General features: G+C 47.1%; 1 protein-coding gene and 2 long non-coding RNA genes across 3 annotated transcripts in view; 2 read left to right on the top strand and 1 right to left on the bottom strand.

Moving 5' to 3' along the window:
• Positions 1-1,279, top strand: part of LOC117199149 (uncharacterized) — a 4,622-nt gene extending 3,343 nt beyond the window's left edge. The window contains exon 2 of the long non-coding RNA XR_004480331.2: positions 82-1,279. This is a non-coding gene — a long non-coding RNA (uncharacterized LOC117199149). The remainder of the gene's footprint in view (positions 1-81) is intronic.
• Positions 1-22,506, top strand: part of LOC125962718 (uncharacterized) — a 25,966-nt gene extending 3,460 nt beyond the window's left edge. Inside the window, exon 2 of the long non-coding RNA XR_007474359.1 lies at positions 22,149-22,506. This is a non-coding gene — a long non-coding RNA (uncharacterized LOC125962718). The remainder of the gene's footprint in view (positions 1-22,148) is intronic.
• On the bottom strand, positions 12,958-22,499 carry ZNF175 (zinc finger protein 175). The gene is made up of 4 exons (XM_012539368.3): positions 22,360-22,499; positions 19,389-19,515; positions 19,030-19,125; positions 12,958-15,448 (listed from the first exon to the last, which is right to left on the bottom strand). Exons 1-4 carry the CDS (start codon positions 22,429-22,431, stop codon positions 13,620-13,622), a joined length of 2,124 nt encoding a protein of 707 aa, XP_012394822.3. The 5' UTR covers positions 22,432-22,499; the 3' UTR covers positions 12,958-13,619.

Here is a 22,506-nt window from a genome sequence, read left to right as displayed (position 1 = left end):
AGCACTCCGCAGATATTAGCTACCATTACCATCACTACTTAAATACACCAAGCTCTCTGTTGCCTCCATCTCTCTGCCCAGAGTACCCTTCGCCCACTTTGAATGGGACTTGAATGCCTACTCATCCTTCAGGACCTAACCAGATATTACCTCTTTGGGGAAGCCTTCCATGAACTCTACCACCCTTGTCCCCCTAAGACGCACCCTCAGTTAAGCAGGGACCCCTGGGAGTCACACACATGAGCCCGGACTCAGATTCATGCTCTTTTCTCACACCTGAGTGACTTTGAGCCTCAGTATCCTTTTCTGTGAAATCAAAGGGTGGCTTTGAGGATGAAACGGACCAGCACCAGGGAAGTGTTTGATTCATGTCAGGACTCCCACTGTGGAATGTATAGTCAATAAAACCTAAAAGCTTACCTTACGTTGGTTTAGGTTGAGGGAAATCGTTAAGAAATATGTTTTTAAATATGTTTTGCTGTAGAAAAAAATAGGAACAAGCAGAATTTTCTCTAGCACCAAGAGAATTAAGAAGAAAAAAATGTTATATGCTATATACACGAGATCCGCATGTAATGAATCGGCTCAGAAAGTGAAAGTAAAAGGGTGGGAAAAGATATCCCAGACAAAGAACTCAGAGAAATCTTTTAGCCACATTAACCACCAACCAAAAGAGATTTTGAGTCAGAAAGCACTATCAGTAATAAAATGTCATCACAGATGAAAAAGGAACAAACAGGATGATGAAACAGTTCTAAACTGGGATGCACATAACAGCATAGTCCCGGAAGAAATAAAACTAAAGTTAACAGGACTACAGGAAGAAATTGACACATTCCAGAAGCACTGTGACATTTTATTCTCTCTCTCTCTCGGTAATTAATCAAGTAGACGACAAACAATGAAGCTGTGGAAAATTTGAACAAGACCACTAACCAGCTTGAACTCATGGACAGAAATGGGACCGAATGATGTGAGCATATAGGTTTTTGCCAGGCGCACAAGAACTATGTACAGACGTCTGAGGGGTGGCTGTTCAGAACGGTACCCATTGGCCACATGTGGCTAATGAGTATTTGAACTGTGAATAGTCTGAATCGAGCTGTGCTGAAAATGTAAATACTTACCAGATGAGAAGACTTTATGTGAAAAAAAAAACGTGGAATACCTCACTAAAATATTTTATCTTGGTTGCATGTTGAAATGGTAATATTTTTGATACAGTGGGTTAAGTGTAATATTAAAAAGTAATTGTACTTGTTTATTTTTACTCGACAAATGTGGCTAGTAGGAAATTTTAAATTACATCTGTGACCCGTTATTGTGTTGGATAGCCCTGTTCTGGACTACAAGTAAGTCTTAGCAAATAGCAAAGTCACTCTGCTCTACTCCCCAAGACAAGGGACCTTAACCAAGAAGCTTAATATGTGTACTTATGATGCAGTAAATGAATTTTCCCGTTAGCCTCTGTTTTACGATTTAGGAAATGGCTAAAACAATTTTTCATAAGTCTTGAAACTAGCTAAGATGGAAGAAGTCTGAATGAGTGTGTGTGTGTGGCATATATCATAGTCATCTTAAAACACTTTTGCTTGGGAGACCCCAAAACCATTTTGAAAAGCTTTGTACCACCACCTAACTCATTTTAAGTTGATACCTGAAATTTTTCAACATGAACAAGTTTTTGTTACTGTTACAGGTAGAAACCACACGTTTTATAAGGTGACACGAGATGAGGGTAGGCTGTTCATGGAATAAATATTTCGTGACGTGACTCAGATAGGTTTTAATTATCTTAGAGAATAGTGTGCACCAGTTCTAACCAGTTTACCTGGACATTGTATTCAGTGTAACTTGAAACATTTGTCCCTGGAAACATTCCAGTTAAATTTTTTAAAAAATCAGCTTCACTAATTATAATGCTTTTGGTTGTTCTAAATACAGAACATCCCAACATGAGCCAAGCTTCACGTTCATCAAAATGAGTAGACTTGAAGTACACGCCACCGCCTCAGGGAGTTCTGTGTATATACCCCATTTGGAAGGTCTATACTTTGTTAGATGAAACAGCTTCCGTATCCCCAAAGACATTTCTTACCTCCTTGGAGGTCAGGGAGTTTAGGGATTGCCTTAGGGCAAAAAGCACAATCTGATCTGGGGCATGTATATCTGAACCTAACAGATGCAGGCAGAAAGATATTTTTTTGACTGAAAAAAATGGCTTTCATTTTTTTTTTTTTTTTTTGCGGTACGCGGGCCTCTCACTGTTGTGGCCTCTCCTGTTGCGGAGCACAGGCTCCGGACGCGCAGGCTCAGCGGCCATGGCCCACGGGGCCAGCTGCTCCGCGGCATGTGGGATCCTCCCAGACCGGGGCACGAACCCGTGTCCCTTGCATCGGCAGGCGGACTCTCAACCACTGCGCCACCAGGGAAGCCCTGGCTTTCATTCTTAAAGAAGACATGTTTCTAATGTGAGATTTTCTTTGGAAAGAGGGGCTTCTCAATGGTTTGCTTTCCACACCTTCCCTCTTGCCTACAAATGAAAGTATAAGATTATTATTAGACCAAACAGTACCGTGTCAGCTGGAAAATGTGGGTGTACACTCTACTAATTTGAATCATGTACCATGCACGAACATTGCTGCTAGTTTAAGACATCAGAATTTTTTCCTGAAATCTTACATAACTTTGAGAAACAAAACATAAAATTGATTTTATCATACCTGGTTTACCTTTCAATGGTAGTGAGATGGAATCTTTTCTGTTTTTTGAGGAAGTAATAAGAACACACCTTTGTGCTTCCACAACTATAGTCACATGATAATACTGCCAAATTCTTTTTTTTTTTAATTTTTTAAATTGAAGTATAGTTGATGTACAGGGTTGTGTCAATCCCTGCTGCACAGCAAAGTGACTCAGTTATACACGTATAGACATTCTTTTTTTTATATATTCTTTTCCATTATGGTTTATCACAGGATATTGAATATACTTCCCTGTGCTATACAGTAGGACCTTGTTGTTTATGCGTCCTATATATGATAGCTTATATCCGCTAATACCATATGATATCACTTATATGTGGAATCTAAACTATGACACAAACCTATGTACAAAACAGAAGCGGACTCACAGACATACTGAGGACTAGAGTTTGGGATTAGCAAATTCTTTTTTTTTTTAATGATTATTGATAATTAAACTTTTATCATCAAAAGCCCCAAATACAGTAGCACTGTGTCGCACTAAATCATAATCCCTATGGATACAATAGAGATTAATTATAAAAACCAGGAGTAAAAAACCAATCCTTTGAAATCTACATAACTCTCAGGCTCTAGAAGTGCCTCTCACGTACCCTGTGGAATCTGAGGGTCATTTTTACTGGGTTTTCCAAGAGACAAACCACACTTCCAATAGCAGTAGGCTTTCCCTCCCAGCATGAGGAGGACATCTGGGAAGGTGAGTCTGGGTGTCTGAACTCTGGAACCAGCGTGATGTGTAACTAACACACTTGCTCTGTTGGTGGCTCCCCGGAAACCACGGATACATCCAACTCCTGCATGAAGAATCAGGCTCCTGAGAGGACACGCCCCACCTGAGGCTCTTCACTCCTCCAAGCTCACTGACCCCCTGCCTCGGAGCGGGAGATATCGCCTTCGAGGCTTTGTCGGCACCCCCTGTTCACAGAGCAGCTGGCCACTGGCCCATGTGGCGTGATTCAGGCGTGGGCCACATCCGCAGCATTCCCAGCTGGGACATGGGGAATGTCATGAGCCCTGCTCTTTTCATCCCAGCAAACGCGTCCATAAATGGCTGCTGGGCTGACTCTCCCAGGGTATTTCAAAGACTGGTCTTGGTCTCTGAAGGACAGCACCAAATCCGGCTGAAGTTCCTGAGATGTTTTTTTTTTGTTTTTAAATTCATTTTATTTATTTATTTGGCTGCATTGGGTCTTCGTTTCTGTGCGAGGGCTTTCTCTGGTTGCGGCGAGCAGGGACTCTTCATCGCGGTGCGCGGGCCTCTCACTGTCGCGGCCTCTCCTGTTGTAGAGCGCAGTCTCCAGATGCACAGGCTCAGTAGTTGTGGCTCATGGGCCCAGTTGCTCCGCGGCATGTGGGATCTTCCCAGACCAGGGCTCGAACCCGTGTCCCTTGCATTGGCAGGCGGATTCTCAACCACTGCGCCACCAGGGAAGCCCCCCTGAGATGTTTTTGACTATTGATTACCTTGTGTGTGTGTGTGAGCAGGGTGCATTTCCACCATACATGTGGGGTCTAGTTCTCGTTTTGCCTAAAGGATGGGTGTCTAATTCTAGATGTGCCGCTCAAAAGCCTGGATGGTATTCTCTGAAACAGCGCTCCTCTGAAAGCTGCCTTTCCAGCTGAAAGGCTGGGAGAAATTCTACCTGATGCCTATCCCACAACAGAATCTGCTACCGAGATTGGATTCTTGTTTCCGTAATGCTCTTGTTTCCTTAAGTTGGAGGATTGTCTATCCCTGATCACATTCTGTCTTGCCCCACATTTGAGACTTGGTCCTGAGCCTGCTTTTGTAACGAGATCGTTTTGTAGTTCATCTAAAAGTATACGCGCCAGTTTAGTGACAAGGACATCAGCCTGTATGTAACTTTTCAGTGCCTTTCGATAAGCTCATTGATGCTTCTATTCATATTCTTCACCTTTGGCTTCAGAATGATCACGGGGACCAGCATGGACCAGTGCAAATCCTACCCATTTCTGTTCATGGGACCCATTTGCTTCCAGCCGACAGGTGTCCCCTGGGATGAACCTGGGGAGCAGAACTTCCCCTGATCCCGTTTCATTCTCTACCATCTTTCTGCAAGATCCCCACTTTCCACTTCTTTCCAAGTGTAAATTCAAAACAGGATTCGTCATCCATTAGCTGGGAGCCCTTGAAACACAGAAAGGAAAGGGGAAAAAACCCCAGGATTTGTTCTTCATGCTACAGCCAGAGGGAAGCCTTCGGTCCATGAATCAGTCCTTGTCATCAGTGAGTCTTTGCGAGAGCAGGAAATGAGAGCACTCCCCAGTCCTCCTTAGGGACCAGTGCTGACAGCGACCCAGGTCTCAAGACCAAGAAGTTTCTTTGGGGAAAGAGAGAGAGGTGGGGGTGGGGGAGAGGGAAGAAGAAGGGGAGGGAGGGAGGGAGGGAGAAACAAAGAGACCAAGGCATTCTTCCCCACTGGGTCACCCTGCATTGCTGAAGAACATACCACATTGCCTGTAGAGAAGTTTAGCAACCTCAGTACTTGACATCCTTGGTTTTATGGGGTGTGGGTGTGGCCATCTTGTAAACCGTAAGATATTCAGGGGCATCCCTGGCCTCTACTAGCCCACCAGATGCCAGCAGCATCCCCTCACCATTTGTGACAATCAAAAATGTCTCTAGACATTGCCAGATGTCCTCTGGGTGGGGACAGAAACTTCCCCAGTTGCGAACCCTCGCTCCAGAGCAATCTTTTATCTGTGTGACCCAGATCACACGGCTGTCCTGCTCCCCCCTCACCGTGACCTAGAAGAGCCTTTCTTTTTTTTAAATTATTAAATTAATTAATTTTGGGGGCTGCGTTGGGTCTTCGTTGCCGTGCATGCGGGCTTTCTCTAGTTGCGGCAGGCAGGGGCTACTCTTCATTGCGGTGCACAGGCTTCTCATTGCGGTGGCTTCTCTTGTTGCGGAGCACGGGCTCTAGCCACGTGTGCTTCAGTAGTTGTGGCACACAGGCTCTAGGCACACGGGCTTCAGTAGTTGTGGCGTGTGGGCTCAGTAGTTGTGGCCTACGGGCTTAGTTGCTCCACAGCATGTGGGATCTTCCCGGACCAGGGCTGGAACCCGTGTCCCCTGCATTGGCAGGCAGATTCTTAAGCACTGCGCCACCAGGGAAGACCACAGAAGAGACTTTCTGATCTAGCTTCAGTCCCCTGCCGCTCTTTCCGGTATTCTCCCCCTTCCTGCCTCAGGGCCTTTACACTTGCTGTTCCCTCTGCCAGAGACACTCCCCGTGGCTGCCTCCGCCCCGTCTTCCAGGGCTCAGTTAAATGTTGCCTCGCCAGCCACCAGGGCTGAGGTCACCTCTCTGAATCTTGACTCTCTACTCCCCTTCCTCCTCTCTCTTTCATATATAGGCTTTTATCGCTCTCTGAAATTATCCATTTTCTTGCCTATCTCTTCTACCAGAGTGTAGGTTTCATGGGGGCGGAGGCGGGGGAGGGGTGGAGATTTTTGTTGACTGTCTTTCCGGCTGCTTCATTGGTTCCCACTGTAACGCCTGGCACAGAGTGGGTGCTTAGTAAACCCGGATGAATCAATAGGTGAACGCTCAGCTCATGTGCTGGGTGATGCTGGGACCCAGAGAGGAGTCATGCCGGGCTTTGCCCTCCCAGAGCTCCCGGGTGGGTGAGGGAGAGAGAGTGGACTCGGATCTGTCTAGGTCTGCTGACCAGAGCTGTGACAGCAGAGATGCCTGGGGCCAGGAGAGGCCAGACAGAGTGTAGACGAGAGTGAAGGACTTGGAGAAGAGTCCCTAGACAAGGAGCTCTTGAAGGAGGAGGAGGGCTTTAGCAGGTGGTGAATAGCGTCTTATCCGTCCACCCATTCATTCACTCATTCATCCATTTCCTGGGGCCTGCTGTGCCGGGAAATGCTGGGCACCTAGAACTGAGTTAGTCCTGAACCCTGCTCTCAGCAGGCCCCTCGTCTGATGAGGGAGGCTGGTACCGACAGTCACCATCCAGGATGATTAGATGGTGGTAGAGGGAGATACAGGGGCTGTGGAAGCTGCGAGGGGCTACTTGGCGCTTGTGGTGGCAGAGGGGAGAGGGCACCCAGAAAGAGCAGGAGTGGGGTTATTCCCTTCCGTCACAGGATGCTGGAGATGTGAGAGAACCTGGCCCACTCCGGGGAAAAGGCTGAGTCCGTGTCACCCTCTGACTCCCGCACATTGCGTGTCCTCGCACAGCGAGTCTGATCCAGCCATAAGCCCCTTTTCATAGACGAAGACCTCGAGTCTTAGAGAGATTGGGTCACTCACCCAGGGGAGCAGCCCAGCCAGCGTGCGGTGTGACCAGAGGTGGGAGGGATGAGGCTGGAGATGTGCGCATGGCAGGTGGCCCTGAGTGGCTTCAGCAGGTCTCTCCCTCTGGCCTCCCCTCTGTGCCGTGTGCAGAGCCAGTTGGGGAAGGATGGGCGCAGGAGATGGGGACCGAGCCACCCGGGGCCAGAGTGAGGGGTTTGCAAGATGGGAGGAACCATCTGTTCCAGCAGAAACCTTCTGTTTCCTTTCCCAGAAAGGTGCAGCGGTGGGGACTTCTCTTATTTCTGGGGGTACAGCTGCTGCCGGCAGGGGCATTCCTCTACTGGAACCACCACCGCCACGGCTGCGCCTCCTTCCTGCGCTTCCTCATACAAGACAAGCCTGAGGAAGGGGAAGGGCTACTTTTTCTGGTTCAGGTCTCCTCTGCGGAAATCCCTCACCAGGACGGGTACTCCAGCCTCAGCCAGATCCACCCTGTGGACATCGGTGAGGAGGGTCTGCCCAGCTGCCCCATCATCTCTCCCTACATCAGTAAGCTTGCAGGGGCCTCCTACGCCCCCAGCCACACCTCGGGCTTTGGGGAGCTGGCAGGAATCCCTGAGGAGTAGGGCAGGACCAGGAAGCAGAAGGCAGTGGGCTTGGTGGCTGGGGACAACGGATTATGTATTATCTGTCGCTGCACCACCCCAAAACTTATCATCTTTAAACAATCATTAACTCTGAGTGTGTGGGGGGGGGTCAGGAATTTGGGGGAGGGGCTCAGCTGGGCAGTTGTGGTCCACGTTTTCATGCAGTTGTGAGATGAGGCTGGAGCTAGAACAGCAGCGGGTGGAAGCAACCAGGAGCTGGCTGGGCGCCTCACTCTCTTCATGGGATCTTAGGGTCTCTCCACACAGTCTAGTTGGGCTTCCTCACAGCATGGTGGCCTCAGAGCTTCTATGGCAGCTGAAGGCTTCATGGAAACGAGGCAGAAGCCAAATGGACTTTCATGTGATCTAGTCTCAAAAGCCACATAACGTCTGTCACTTCTGCCATCCTCCATTCACTGGGACAGTCATAAAAGGCCACCTGGTTTTAAGGGGTGGGGACAGAGACTCACTTCTCAATAAGCAGGAAGAGTGTTAGAGCCACAGTGAGAAGGGCATGTTGGGGACTTCCCTGGCGGTCCAGTGGCTGAGACTCCTTGCTTCCACTGCAGGGGGTGTGGGTTTGGTCCCTGGTCAGGGAACTAAGACCCCACATGCCGTGTGGTGGCCCCCCCCCCCCGCCATAAAAAAAAGAAGGGCTTGTTGGATATGCGATACTGTTGTGGCCATCTTGGGCAAAAACTATGGTCCGCTGTTGAAAGAAGAGGCACGGCTGGGGGCGACTGAGTGGTCGGTGGAGCCCTCAGTGAGAGCGGGAACTGAGAAGGCTGGTTTGAGATGTAGGGAGAGTGGGTGGCCGGAGAACCACCCTGGAGGAGACATTTGGGAGGCAGGTTGGGGTTGGAGCTCAGGAGACAGATTGAGGACCATCAGGGCCCACAGGGAGAAAAGCAACAGGAGGTGATGAGCTTGCTGGGGGAGGAACAAGAGTAGCATGGGAGCCAGGGGAGAGACGAGGGGAGGAACACAGAAGGAGGTGCGGGGAGGCGAAGGGACTGGGCCCAGCTCAGAGCCCTTCGGCCTGGCATGTTAGTTTGCCAGGGCTGGCATAACAAAGTACCACACGCTGGGTGGCTTAGAGCAGCAGAAATGTATTCCCTCACGGTTCTGGAGGCCAAAAGTCTGAAATCAAGGTGTGGTCAAGGGCTGGTTCCTTCTGGAAGTTCTGAGACACCATCCTGTGCCTCTGTCCTAGCTTCTGGTGGTTGCTGGCAGTCTTGGGCTTGGAGGAGCGTCACTTTAATTTCTGCCTCTGTGGCCACTTACCTTCTCTCTGGTTCTTTGCATGGCCTTCTTATAAGAACCCCGGTCATTGGACTTAGGGCCCACCGTCAACCAGTATGACCGCACTTGAACCAATTATATCCGCAAAGCCCTTATTTCCAAATGAGGTCACATACTGGACTTCTGGGTGGACGTGAATTTGTGGGGGGCGTGATTTAACCCAATACAGCTGGGTGGTGGGCTTTCTGGCGTGGGTCCCTGACCGTCCCTGGCCTCTGCCTCTCTCAGGTGGGCCCTCGAAGATGGTGATCCCAGAGAACCTGACGATGGAGCAGGTGGTGGAAAAGAACGCCCTGGTGGAGCTGGGAGGCCAATACTGGCCACCTGACTGCTGGACACAGCACCACATGGCGGTAGTGGTGCCCTACTGCGGGCAAGCCCAGCACCTGCAGCACCCGCTCCTCCACCTGCGCCCCTTCCTGCAGCCCCAGCCACTGCACTACACCATCTATGTAGTGAACCAGGTGCGGCAGGAATAGGGAGGGGCAGGGGCAAGAGAGCAGAGGGGTCTGCGCCTGGCCTTGGAGAGTCAGGGCTGGAGTTGCCAGTCTCTGAGCTGAGAGCGTCTGGGCCGGAGAGTATCCAGGGGGTAGGATTGATGAGTCAAGAAGAACTTGCACTGGGGGAAACCAGAACCAAAGGCTGTAGGTTTGGTCTAGACTGGGTGAGTCTGGGATCAGCTTGAATAGCTAGCTAAGGGAAGGGCTCAATCCCAGTGAACCTGGGTCTCTCTGAGACCAGGGCTGTTCAGATTGGGCAGTTAACCTAAGGGGTAAATTAAAGCACTGGGTTTGGGGTCTGTTAGGTGCCTGTTTGAGTCTTGGCCTTGTCCATTTTTACCTGTGTGATCTGAGGTTGGGACCGATCGTCCGTCTATCCATCCATCGATCCATTTATCCAGCTGTTCATTCAGCACACTGTTACTTAGTATAACTGTGTATAAACTTGGGGCATTTATGCTCTGTGCCACTGTTCTCTCATTCATGAGACAAAGATTCATTGAGTTCATGAGTATAAAGCAGTGAAGCCAATGCCTGGCACACAGTAGGTGCTCAGTAAGTGACAGTGATCATGATGGTGGTGATCATGACGGTGGCGGTGGTGTTGATGGTGGTGATTGTGGTAATGATGGTGATCGCTAAGGTGCTGCTGCTGCTGACAGTGATGATGGTGGTGATGGTCAAAGTGGTGATGGTCGTGATGAAGTTGGTAATAGCGATGATAGAGGTTAGGTGACTGTGTTGGTGATGTTGAAGATGATGAAGATAGTGATGGTGATGATGGTGGTGATGCTGATGATGAACATCATGGTAATCATAAGTGATGATTAGTCTTTCTCTAGTAGGAGTAGAAACAGAGACACAGGTGGTCCCCTGTCACTCCTGACCTCTGCCTTCCTCCGATGGCCTCTGGAAGGTGATGATCCTTGAGAACCTTGAAGATGGCCGAGGAGGGAGAGCTGAGAGGCTAAGGATACTGACTGACCAGGATGGGGGTGGGGATCCAAGAAAAGTTTCTCAGGGGAGGTCACCTTTGAACTGCACCTTCCTGGACAAGTCTGGGTTTTTCATCTCCACAGTGGGAATAAGAAGGGGTTCCAGGCAGGAGAATGGCACTCGACAAGGTGAGAGAGGACAGGCCTGGCAGGTGGCAGGGCCACCACGGCCTGTGGTGAGGGCAGCGCCGAGCATCTCTGTCCACCGCAGGTGAACGACACCGCCTTCCACCAGGGCAAGCTTCACAACGTGGGGTTCTGGGAGGCCGCGCAGGAGGAGGACTGGGACCGTGACAACGTGGGGTTCTGGGAGGCTGCGCAGGAGGAGGACTGGGACTGTGACAATGTGGGGTTCTGGGAGGCCGCGCAGGAGGAGGACTGGGACTGTGTCTTCCTCCACGATGTGAACCTGCTCCCCAAGGACGACCGCAACCTCTACATCTGTGACGTCTTCCCTGCCATTGACAGGTTCAAGTACAAGTAGGTCGAGGGAGGGGACCTCCTGTGGGAGACTCTGGGCCAGGCCCCCAATTCCTTGGGCCTTGCCCCGCCTGTCTGTGTAGTCCAGGCCCTGGTCCCTGGTGCTGATGGTGCAGAGGATGATGCGGCCTGAGGAGAGGCCTTGTAGACGGTGAAGAACCTTCCTCCTGGGTGTGGGTGTCAGATGGGAGTGGGATTGGCTATCAATGGGGGAATCAGGATGCACTTAATAAGGCAGTAGGCAGAGAGGTGGTACCAGAGGTCAGAGAAGGAAACTTAAAAAAGGAGGGGCCCTTAATGGGGTCACAAGAATGGCCTGTCAGATGATTCAGGGAGGGGATCTCCCAGGGTCACGTGAGGGGCCATCTCAAGGGTCAGGGGAAGGACTGCCCCAGAATCCGGCATGGAGACATCCTAGGGGTCAGGGGAGAGGTTCCCATGGGGGTGAGTGGAGAAGGGCTAACCCAGAAGTCAACCTTGTGATCCTGGCCAGGAAAGGGCCAGGGACCGTTCCCTGAAATTCCCTGGGCTTCCAACTCTCCCTGCCTCTGCAGGCTGCCCTACCGGGGCTACCTTGGAGGGGTGTTGGCCCTGCGCCCCATTCACTAAGTCAGGATCAATGGCTTCCCCAACACATACTGGGGCTGGAATTGGGAGGATGATGACATCACTTCCAGGTAGGGGGCCCTGCTCTAGGGAGCCTAGCACAGGGGGCAGCAGGTCCCTCCATGGTGTGGCGGACACAGGCTGCCCTAGACTGAGAGGGGACACGAGCTATGTCGGATTGCGGGAGACGCAAGCCACTCTGGCCTGAGGGGCCGGGTGTGGCATGGGGACTCTATCAGAGGAGACAGGTGTCTGGCCTCCCTGCCCTCTCCCCTGGAAGGCTGAAAGTCAGTGGCATGCTCCTCTCACGGCCCCATCTGCTCTTTGGCTGCTACCATAAGCTGGAGGGGCAGGACTGCAGCCAAAAGCAGAGCCCCCAGAGGTGGGTCAGGGTTGGGGGCGGGGGTAGCCAGTCTTGGGCCTGTTCCCGAGCCCTCGAGCCCTCGGCTCACACGGCTGCCCCTCCTGCCCCTCCTCCTAGTCCTGGCCTTCTGGCCCAGATCCGTCGCATGATGGCATGAACTCGCTGGGATACAGGCTGCTCTCCCAAGGAGCTGCAGCCCCTCTACACCAGCCTCACTGTGGACATCAGCCTCTCATCCCCAGGAGCCCCAGTGCCAGGCTGAGGGGTATCTGGAGGCAGGAACAGAATCCCTGAGACCAGGGCTGCAGGGCAGCCTTCCCACCCATCGCACCTGGTTTCATATTAAAGGAGGCTTTATTTTACTTGCTTCTCCACTCTGCCATCCCTAACCCCCATCCTTTCATTTCCATTCATTTGGTCACACAGGGCCCTACTCAAATTCACCAAGGTCTGGTTCTCTCCACACAGTTAAAGTTAAGGCTTATTCACCCATTTATTTCTCATGAGGACTCGTGGGGTAGCACTGTTGTCATCTTGCTTTTGAAAACCAGGACAGATGAGTTAAATATCTTGCCTGATTGATGTAGAAGCAAGTACAGAAACCTGACTCCTGGGCCTGTCCATTGACAGATAATGCTGTTCTGCTTTCTTGTAGCAAAAAAGGTGGGGGAAAGAATGAATAATAAAAAATGTGAGGATGGTTGAATAAATTACAGCATGTCCACATGCTGATAGAATACTAATGTAGTCACTGAACAGCTGTATTGTAGCGTGAAAAGAACAAGTGCACATGTGTATATGATATGGTCTGATATTTATAAAACAAAGGGAAGAGTACCTATATAGGTGTATGCTTATGAGCAGAGTAATGAGTGTGTGTGGATAACAAATGTTGGCAGACTTCTTCTGTAAGGGCCGGAGAGTAAATACTTTCAGCTTGCAGGCCATACGGCCTTTGCCATGACTACTCAGCTCTGCCACTGGCACAAAAGCAGCCACAGACAATACATAAACAAATGAACATGGCTGTGTTCCAATAAAACTTTACTTAAAAAACACAGGTGGCCAACCAGATTTGGCTGATGGCCAGTTTGCTGACTTGGCCTAAATGGTTTAGGAGCGTGTATAAAAATACGATAGAGTCCATAGAGTAAAAGTTTCACCATAGATGGTGGAGGTGGAAAGAGGAGGGTAGAGCTGAACTAATCATGAAAGAAGAGAAAAATGACACTGTGAAGACTAGAATCACATTTATACACTTACCAAAAAATGTACATTCATCTGTGTATATATTAGGTTCTTTTAAAAAATATATAATCTATTGACACCTCCTGTTCTGCAGTGAATTCTATAGCAGACACTACAGAATTGAGGGTATGTGTATGTGTGTATATAAATAAATATGCTGACCTAAAGATTCTGTCTTATACCATACTCTACAGAAACTTCTCAATGCATAAGTCAGGGTTTCTTCCCCAAGTGAATTTTATAACTTTTAATGAGGCTAGTACAAATATGGACATTTCCACTCATTCTTAAAAGTTCTTTCCTGAGTAATTTCCTTCACATAAAATGTATAACTTGGTGACATGCAGTGCATCCCTAGAGTTTTTCTGAAGCATGAATTCTATAATATATGACTAAATCTGACTCATAAGATTTTTTTCTTCAAGAAATTCAGAGTTTATTTCATTTATGTATATGCATATTAGGAACTGAAGATTTGTCTCTGGTATGAGTTGTTTGGTGTTTATTAAAATTTGATCTGTTGTTGAAGCTCTTCCCACACTTGGAACACATGTAAGGTCTCTCTCCCGTGTGGATTCGTTGATGCACTTTGAGTTGTGGTTTCCTACTGAAGGACTTCCCACAGTCACAGCATTCGTAAGGTTTCTCTCCTATATGAGTTCTCTGATGTGTAATCAGCTCTGACTTCTGGGTGAAGGTGTGTCCGCACTTGTAACAGGCAAAAGTTCTCTCTCTACTGTGAGTCATCTGATGTTTATGGAAATTTGACCTACCATTGAAAGCCTTCCCACATGCAGTGCATACATAGGGTTTCTCTCCAGTGTGGATCCGCTGATGCTCTCTGAATTGTGACTTGGAAGTAAAGGCTTTCCCACAGTCACTGCATTTGTAAGGCTTCTCTCCGGTGTGAATTCGCTGATGCATGCTGAGTATTGACTTCTGGTTGAAGGCCTTCCCACATTCACTGCACACGTGGTGTCTTTCTCCAGTGTGAATTTTCTGGTGTATGTTGAGGTGTGACTTTTGGGTGAAGGTTTTCCCACAGTCACTACATTCATAAGGTTTCTCCCCAGTATGGATTCGATGATGTATATCAAGTTGTGACTTGGAAATGAAGGATTTTCCACAGTTGTGGCACTGATAAGGTTTCTCTCCCGTGTGACTTCTCTGATGTACAATCAGGTGTGCCTTCTGGATAAAGGCCTGGCCACATTCAATACACACATAAGACTTATCCCCTGAATGGATCCTCTGGTGCAAGCTGAGTGTTGACTTCTGGGTGAAGGCCTTCCCACATTCACTGCATGCATACTGTCGCTCGCCGGTATGAATTTTCTGATGTATACTGAGGGTTGAATTCTGGGAGAAGCCCTTCCCACATTCACTGCATTCATAGAGTTTTTCTCTAGTATGAGTTTTCTGATGTCTGAAGAGAGATAACATCTGGAAAAAGGCTTTTCCACATTCATGGCATTTATGGGGCTTCTTTCTAGTGTGAGTTTTCTGGTGTGTAACCAGTTCTGGCCTCTGAACAAAGACTTTTCCACATTCCTTACATATATACGGTATGTTACCTGTATGATCTGTCACATATACACCGAGTTTTGGTTGTGGGGTGAAGGCTCTCCCACATTTACCACATTCCTGGAGGTTTTCTACACTATGGAATCTCTGTTGTTCAAGGAGGTGTGACTTCTGGGTAAAGTCCCTCCCACACTCAGTGCACTTATCTGGTTTTTCCTGAGTGTGAACTTGATGTTGTGTGAATGACTGTTTATGGCCGAAGCCTTTTGTACATGAATTACCTTCACAGAAGTTCTCTCCTGTATGAGTATTTTTGCAGCTGGCACTGGAAGAGCTATGGGTGAATAGCTGACCAGATTCAACCATCTCATCAAGGTGTTCTGTGGTGTTGCTTTGATTTTGATGATTTACTTCTAGGTTAGGTTTCAACCTTTTTGCACGAGAGCAACGTTTACGAGGTCTCTTTTGTGAAGAAACAAGGTGGGGCCTCGCACGGATGATTTTTCCAGGGTCCTTATAGTTACAGTCCCTCTCTGTGTTCAATTTTTTCTTGTTGAGGAAAGCCCCCTGATGTGAAGGTTTACTTTGATTTTTCTGATCTCTCTTTGTTTGGTCAGCTTCTTCCCACAGCTTTTCTAAAATGGAACACCATGAGCCATCTCTTGTGACTTCATCCAACATCTCATTGTGAAATGAAGCTGTTTCAGAAATTTCCCATTGTAGGGTTTCAAGCCCAGACTCCCCTTCTAGAAGGAGAAAAAGATGAAATAGATACAGTGAACAGTTAGCAAAGGATAGAGGAAAAGTCACATGGAGCTGATTGAGATTGTGCACAGGGAAACTGCTGAGTCAGATACCAGTGGTGGTGCTGATGGTGATTATGAGAGAAAACAGTTGCACAGCCCTTATTATATGTCAAGCACTTATCTGTATAGCACTTAGCATTCGCCAGGCAGTGTTCTACGTGATATACACATAAGCTCATTTAATCCTCACAACAACCCCAGGAGCTAACTACTTATTATCCTGGTTTTCCACATGAAGAAAAGGAAACACACAATGGTTAAGTAATTAGCCAAAAACACTTTGCTCAGCCTTGGGGAAAGTTAGATTTGAACAAGGGCAAACTGGCTCCACTCATGTAGGCAGTCTTGATACCCAGACCTAGTGGGATGACTACAGGATAAAAGAGGCAAGTGTGTCACAGGGCAGCATCTGTGGATAGCCCAAGGTTGAAGGAGGGGGCTCAGAGTACAGAGCCTCTTCGACTTACAGTGGGGTTGTGTCCTGATAAACCCATCAGAAGTTGAAAATATCATAAGTTGAAAATGCGTTGAATACACCTAACCTACTGAACATCGTAGCTTAGCCCAGCCTACTTTAAATGTGGTCAGAACACTTAAACGTTAGTCTACAGTTGGGCAAAACGATCTAACACAAGGCCTGTTTTATAATAAAGCGTTGAATATCTCATGCAATTTCTTGAATACTATACTGAAAGTTAAAAACAGAGTGGTTATCTGGGTACAGAAAGGTTGCAAGTGTACTGGTTGTTTCCCCTCGTGATCACATGGCTGACTGGGAGCTGCTGTGCAGCATCACAAGAGTAAGGTACTGCATGTCACTATCCTGGGAAAAGATCAAAATTCACAATTCAAAGTATGGTTTCTACTGAACATGTATGGCTTTTGCAACATTATTGAGAAATTCGTAAGTCAATCCATCATAAGTCAGGGACCATCTGTATAGGTCTTCATTAGCTTTCAGATCTAAATTGTAACTAATCTCCCAGCTTCCTCCCACTCGTAAGAAACAATACAAAATCCATCAGCCCTAGATATTCCTCTGAAATCCTATTAAAGTATCAATCCTAACATAGCCAAGCACTGAAAGAATACCTGTACCCAAACTTGCAACTCTCCATGAAACTGAAGTTTGTTTTCTTGAACTTAGGAATATGCATATCCTAAGAAGGGTACACCGGAAGACTGGACAAGCAAGCTGTCCCCTAGAATCTGTTTCACCCTTCTTCCACAGAGGTTAACTGTGGCCAGGTACAGGGCAGCCAAGCCACGTAACAGCTCACAATTTCTCTTGCAATGAGGTGTGACAGACACTGTTTTTGCTGATGGAATGTGCATACAACATTATGCACCACTTCTGGCCAGGGTAATGTATCACAGCTTCTCAATACCCTCCACCCCTTTTCTGCCTAGTAGAACCTGGCTTTGGGTGCAGTGCATTCAGTCCCACAGAGTGACATCATAAAAGATGGTACTGCAATGACAAGAGAAAAACTTCAACACCCGAATGAATACAAAACGTAAAGCTTCCTGCTGACCTGCCTTTTAGAAGTGTTTTATAGGAGGGAAATTATTCTGGAAGTTATACTGGTCCTTGGTCTCTTTGTTATCACTTTCAGCTTTATGCTACTTAATATGCCATTTTCCCCTAAGAATGGGAGTCACTGATTATCCTATTTGTTAGTAAGAACATAACAACAGATTCTTTAAAAAAAAAAAAAAAAAGTGGCTAAATTTTACTATTACTTTATCCTACCAGAGATAAATACTGAGTATGATAAGACCATCACGTCTTGTTTCTTTTCTCTTTCCATCACTTGGATAAACTGTATCCCAGACCCTTGTCCTGTCCCCAAACCTCAGTCCTCTATCACTATTTTTAAAAAATGAGAATGCTCTTTATAATCACTTTTAGTGTGTATATGTGTGTGTGTATGTGTATATATATATATATATATATATATATTATTAAAATCTGAGAAAAAAGAAACAAAATACCAATCTTTGGGGTAATAAAATCTGTCAATGGCATCTTGACCGAACTCATGATGACCGGGAATCCACAAATCCCATTAGGAACAAAATAACCCAAGCATGAGAAAATAGGGAGCTGGTTTAGGTGATACCCGTGGAATTAACGCAAAGGGTCAATTAAATTGTACTTTCAGAAAGAAAAAAATGGGGCTTCCCTGGTGGTGCAGTGGTTAAGAATCCACCTGTCAATGCAGGGGACATGGGTTCGAGCCCTGATCCAGGAAGATCCCACATGCCGTGGAACAACTAAGCCCATGCGCCACAACTACTGAGCCTGCACTCCAGAGCCCACAAGCCACAACTCCTGAAGCTCGGGTGCCTAGAGCCCATGCTCTACAACAGGAGAAGCCACCGCAACTAGAGAAAGCCCGCACACAGCAACAAAGACCCACTGCAGCCAAAAATAAATAAAATAACAAAAATTTTAAAAAAAAAAGAAAAAATGGGGGAAATTCCCTGGCGGTCCAGTGGTTAGGCCTCTGCACTTTCACTGCCAAGGGTGTGGGTTCGATCCCTGGTCAGGCAACTAAGATCCCACAAGCCGAGTGGCGTGGCGAGAAAAAAGTGATAGAAGAAAATGAGAAGACTGAGATGGAAGAGCCAAGAAACAGAAGAATCTGAAAAAAATGTATAAGGTGAGAAGAATTTCTGATTTGTGTAATGATTCCAGTTTCTGAGCTCCCCAAAATAAGGAAGTGAGTCATCCCATGGGAACTGTCCACCATGTAGCTAAATAAGAGAACACAGTTTAGGCACGGGGCCTGGAGGGGTTGATAAAGGGATCATCAGAAAAAAATTTGTAGGCCTAAGTGTTGAGAATAGAAGGGCCCTTTAAAGGGATTTAAGGAATTTAAAGTAATTCCTCTACGATGACCAGAGGGAAGTACAGAGGCCCAAGCTGGAGGCATCGCAGTTAGGGGTAAAGAAGAAAGATCCAGCACAGGAAAAAAATTGATGAATTCAGGGGGCAAATGAAAAGGAATAAAAAAGGCTTTCAGGAAACTCCACAAAGGGATAAAACAAGAGGACAAAAAAGCAACATACAGATGGAATATCCTGTCAGGTAACATAATGATGAGATGCTCTGTTATTAGAAAAATGAAATTAAAACATGAAACAGCTCTATCATAACATAGGCCATAAATGAGAAATTTGGTAAATATGAAATGCTGGCAAGCAAGATGTACAAATGCAAATCCTTATGCATTCCCACATGACAGTGTGGATGGTGAAGCCCCCCTGAAGAGCCCCATGGTTACTTAGCTAAATTCAGTGTAGGCATATCCAGTGATCAGGCAACCCCACTCCTGACTCTTCACCTCAGAAATTCTTATGTTGGCCCCTACGGGACATTTACAAAATAATGCTTGGCAGCATTAGCCTTAGAAACTAGGAGTAGGAGGTAGCCTGTGTCCACCACTGGGGGAACAGGTAAGTGTGGTAGGTTGAATAACGGCCCCTCAGATTTTCACGACCTGATAGTCACTCACCGTGATACCTCTGACGTGGGAGTTCAGCCTCTCTCATCCATTGCTCCTTTCTCTTTTCCATCCTGAAAATGACCTCTGGGTTGGGAATGCGATACCCTGTGAATAAGAAAGGATATTGCATTCGGACGTGGTCTGGGGCTTCAGAGGCCGTTCAGTGAAGCTTTATTGGCACATCAGAAAACTCAACACCCTTCACTAGGAGCAAAGGAACACTCAAAGATGCCCAAAAGGAATGAACAGTTTAGGACAAGCCAAGGGCAAACTGACTACGTTCTTCAGATGTCCCATTGCACGCCACAAGAAGGAAAGACATCTCCTCAAGGAGGCCCGTCCAAGAGTCCCAGGTCAGATGTGCTCACCCACGGAGAAGAGGTGGCTGTAGATCTCCAGCATCACATCCTGGTACAGGCGTCTCTGGGCAGGGTCCAGTTGCTGCCACTCCTCCCTGCTGAAGTCTATGGTCACGTCCTCAAATGATACGGAGCCCTGTAACAACATACCCAAGCTCAATGAGAATTAGTCATCATTGGTGAACAGGCACTTACATACAAGGGTGTGTTGTTTTTTGCGGTATGCAGGCCTCTCACCGTTGTGGCCTCTCCCGTTGCTGAGCACAGGCTCTGGACGTGCAGGCCCAGCGGCCATGGCTCACGGGCCCAGCCGCTCCACAGCACGTGGGATCCTCCCAGATTGGGGCACGAACCCGTGTCCCCTGCATTGGCAGGCGGACTCTCAACCACTGTGCCACCAGGGAAGCCCCAAGGGTGTGTTTTTAATGATTTTTTTCGCCATGATATATATGGCTTTCCAGTGATGTGACTTCTTTTATGATTCCTACTCCTCTGTGTGAAATTCATAGGATTTAAGCTATGTTAAGTAGTGCAAAATGGAGTCACAGTGGCCAATGCGAACTTCCGCATTAGTTGTTGTGAAATGTCTGGTATAGGGCTGGGAGCGTCTCAGAGTGATAAACTAAGGGTAGATAAGGAACGACTTTACTGGAACAGAAGGAGCAACTGAGACAAGATCCCTTGGGGTGTAACCATTACATCTTACTGACAGACTCCTTATAATGAGAGCACTGGGCCAAGTGACTCCTTACTCCCCACCCCTTTTCTCCCTATTTTGACTAACCTGTGTTGTGTGCTAATTGTGTGCAATAAACTGAGTGACTTATAATTGAATATTGGCCACACTGCACACATCTCTAATCCCATGATTCTTACCTGGCCTCACTGCTGGGCCGCGTGACAAACTGGCTCCTTTGTTCCAGACCTCGTCCTATATATCTCTTTATCTGGCTGTTGATTTGTGTCCTTTAATTTTCCTTTGTAACAAACTGGTAATCTAGCGAGTAAACTGGTTTCCTGAGTTGTGTGAGCCGCCCTAGTAAATTAATTGAACCCAAGGAGGGAGTTGTGAGAACCTCTGACTTATAGCCGATAGGTCAGAAGCACAGATGGACGTGCCATTGGCATTTGAAAGGGGGTGGGGGGAGTCTTGAAGAACTGAGTCCTTAACAACATATGGGATATGACACTGTCTCCAGGTAGACAGTATCAGAATTGAACTGAATTGTAGGACACCCAGCTGGTGTCACAGAGAATTGCTTGGGGTGGGAAAAATCCCTGCACATTTGGTAACCATAAGTGTCAGAAGTGGTGTTCTATGTAGAGAGAGACACACAGGAGAAGTAAATTGATTTCAGGGAATACTGAGCTAATCAAAATTTAACCCACCTCTTGGAAAAGTAAGCATGAAAAGCATGCATGTGAGTGCTGCAGGTGCGAGTATATGACAGAGGGCCAAACATAAACCTGGGAATCTGAGACGGAGCTATATTAGGTGTCATTAAAGGATTAGGAAGTAAGTACCAAAACATTTAGTTAAAAAGGTAAAAACTGCCTCTAAGGAGGTGGATTTCAGAAGAAAAGACAGTGGTGACAGCTGTTTTATTTACAAGCCCAGCAAAACCATGTGCAAATAAAACCAAAAACGACTTCCAAGGGAAACGGTGGTAAAAGAAATGTACACAGATATGCAAAGAAAAATGGGTTATTAATATATAATACATCTTTGAAAGTCCAGAGGCTAAGACAAACTAAAATGTAAATTGTCAAAGGACAAGAAAAGTAAATCACAAAAGAAAAATCATTGACCAATAAAACTTCGGGAAAAAAAATTATCCTCCTTGTAAAAAAAATAAAATTAAAGTAACAATGACATATCTCTTTGGATTAAATTAGCAGTTATTTAAAAACAAAAACAAAAAAAGAACCAAAAAAAAACCTAACAACACAGTATTGGCCAGAGTAGAGGGAAGGCTGCAAAGCCAAGATGATGTGAATGTTGTTGGAGAACATTCTAGCGTGAACGGAGAAACTGCTCGAAAATCTCAGTGAGCAAAAGCAGAATCAAGGCAAGCAAACAAAATATTTTCAATGTTAAAAAAGGAACAAGGCTAATAAGTATCACGTATCGTAACACGTAACTGAACGTGCTTTTGAAAATGCTCTTAACAATTCAGCCAACTTCAGTACGAAATGAAAGACATTTTTCTACAACAGTGTCACTGCTGTGGACTGAATTGTGTGTCCCCACCCGAAATTCATATGCTTAAGTCCTCACCCCCAGGACCTCAGAACTGTGCCTGTATTTGGAGAAACAAGGTATTTAAAGAGGTAACAAAGTTAAAATGAGGTCATTACTATTTTAAAAACATGCAAATAAAGTGTCATGAAATACACAGAATAGCTTGGAATTTCAGGAAACCTTGAGTATACTGAAGAACCCTGCTTTCTCATTCCAAAATATCAAATATTAATATCTGTGGGCAATTTGGAAACATTATTCTCTGGCAATTTTATTCATCTAATAAAGTAGGAAAAACAACATGGTCCTTAAAAGCCAGTTCTTGCTCTAGTATCCAATGACTATAAACTACAAGGACAAAGGGGAAACCAGCCAGTCTCCGGTGAGGAGTCAGGTGGGGACCAGCTGAGACAGTGAGGACCCAGCAGTGGATGGAAGATGCAGGATCTTCGCCTGTGCTGAGAAGGAAGGAATCAGCATTTCCCTGCCTGTGGCTGGATGTACTTTTTCTTCTTCCTTTGCCCCAGGGACAGCCCTCTTCTACTACACATCCTCCTTCATCAGCCAGTTCAGTTTCCTCTGTGACACACAGTGCCCATGGATGAGGAAACATCGGCCACGTGTGCTCTGCTCTATACAGGAGAATCCAGATTGTCTCAGACACAGGGAGTCCAATATGCTGCTTCCTGTGTCTGCCCTCAGGTTCTGGAGAACTGTCCCCGTGGGGCTCCTGCTTACCTCACATGATCCGTCCCGCTCTTCTGAACCCAAGACCTGGGGCCTCTGCGGTAAATTCACATCAGCAAGCATGTCCTTTCTGGGCTTCAATTCTTGGTCTCTTTTGCTGACAGCTCCACTCTATCCAGGAGCCTGGAGCCGGGTGGG

The sequence above is a fragment of the Orcinus orca genome, chromosome 20 (genome assembly GCF_937001465.1).
Source record: "Orcinus orca chromosome 20, mOrcOrc1.1, whole genome shotgun sequence".
NCBI classification, from domain to species: Eukaryota; Metazoa; Chordata; class Mammalia; order Artiodactyla; family Delphinidae; genus Orcinus; species Orcinus orca.
This window is presented reverse-complemented; position numbering and strand designations above follow the sequence as displayed.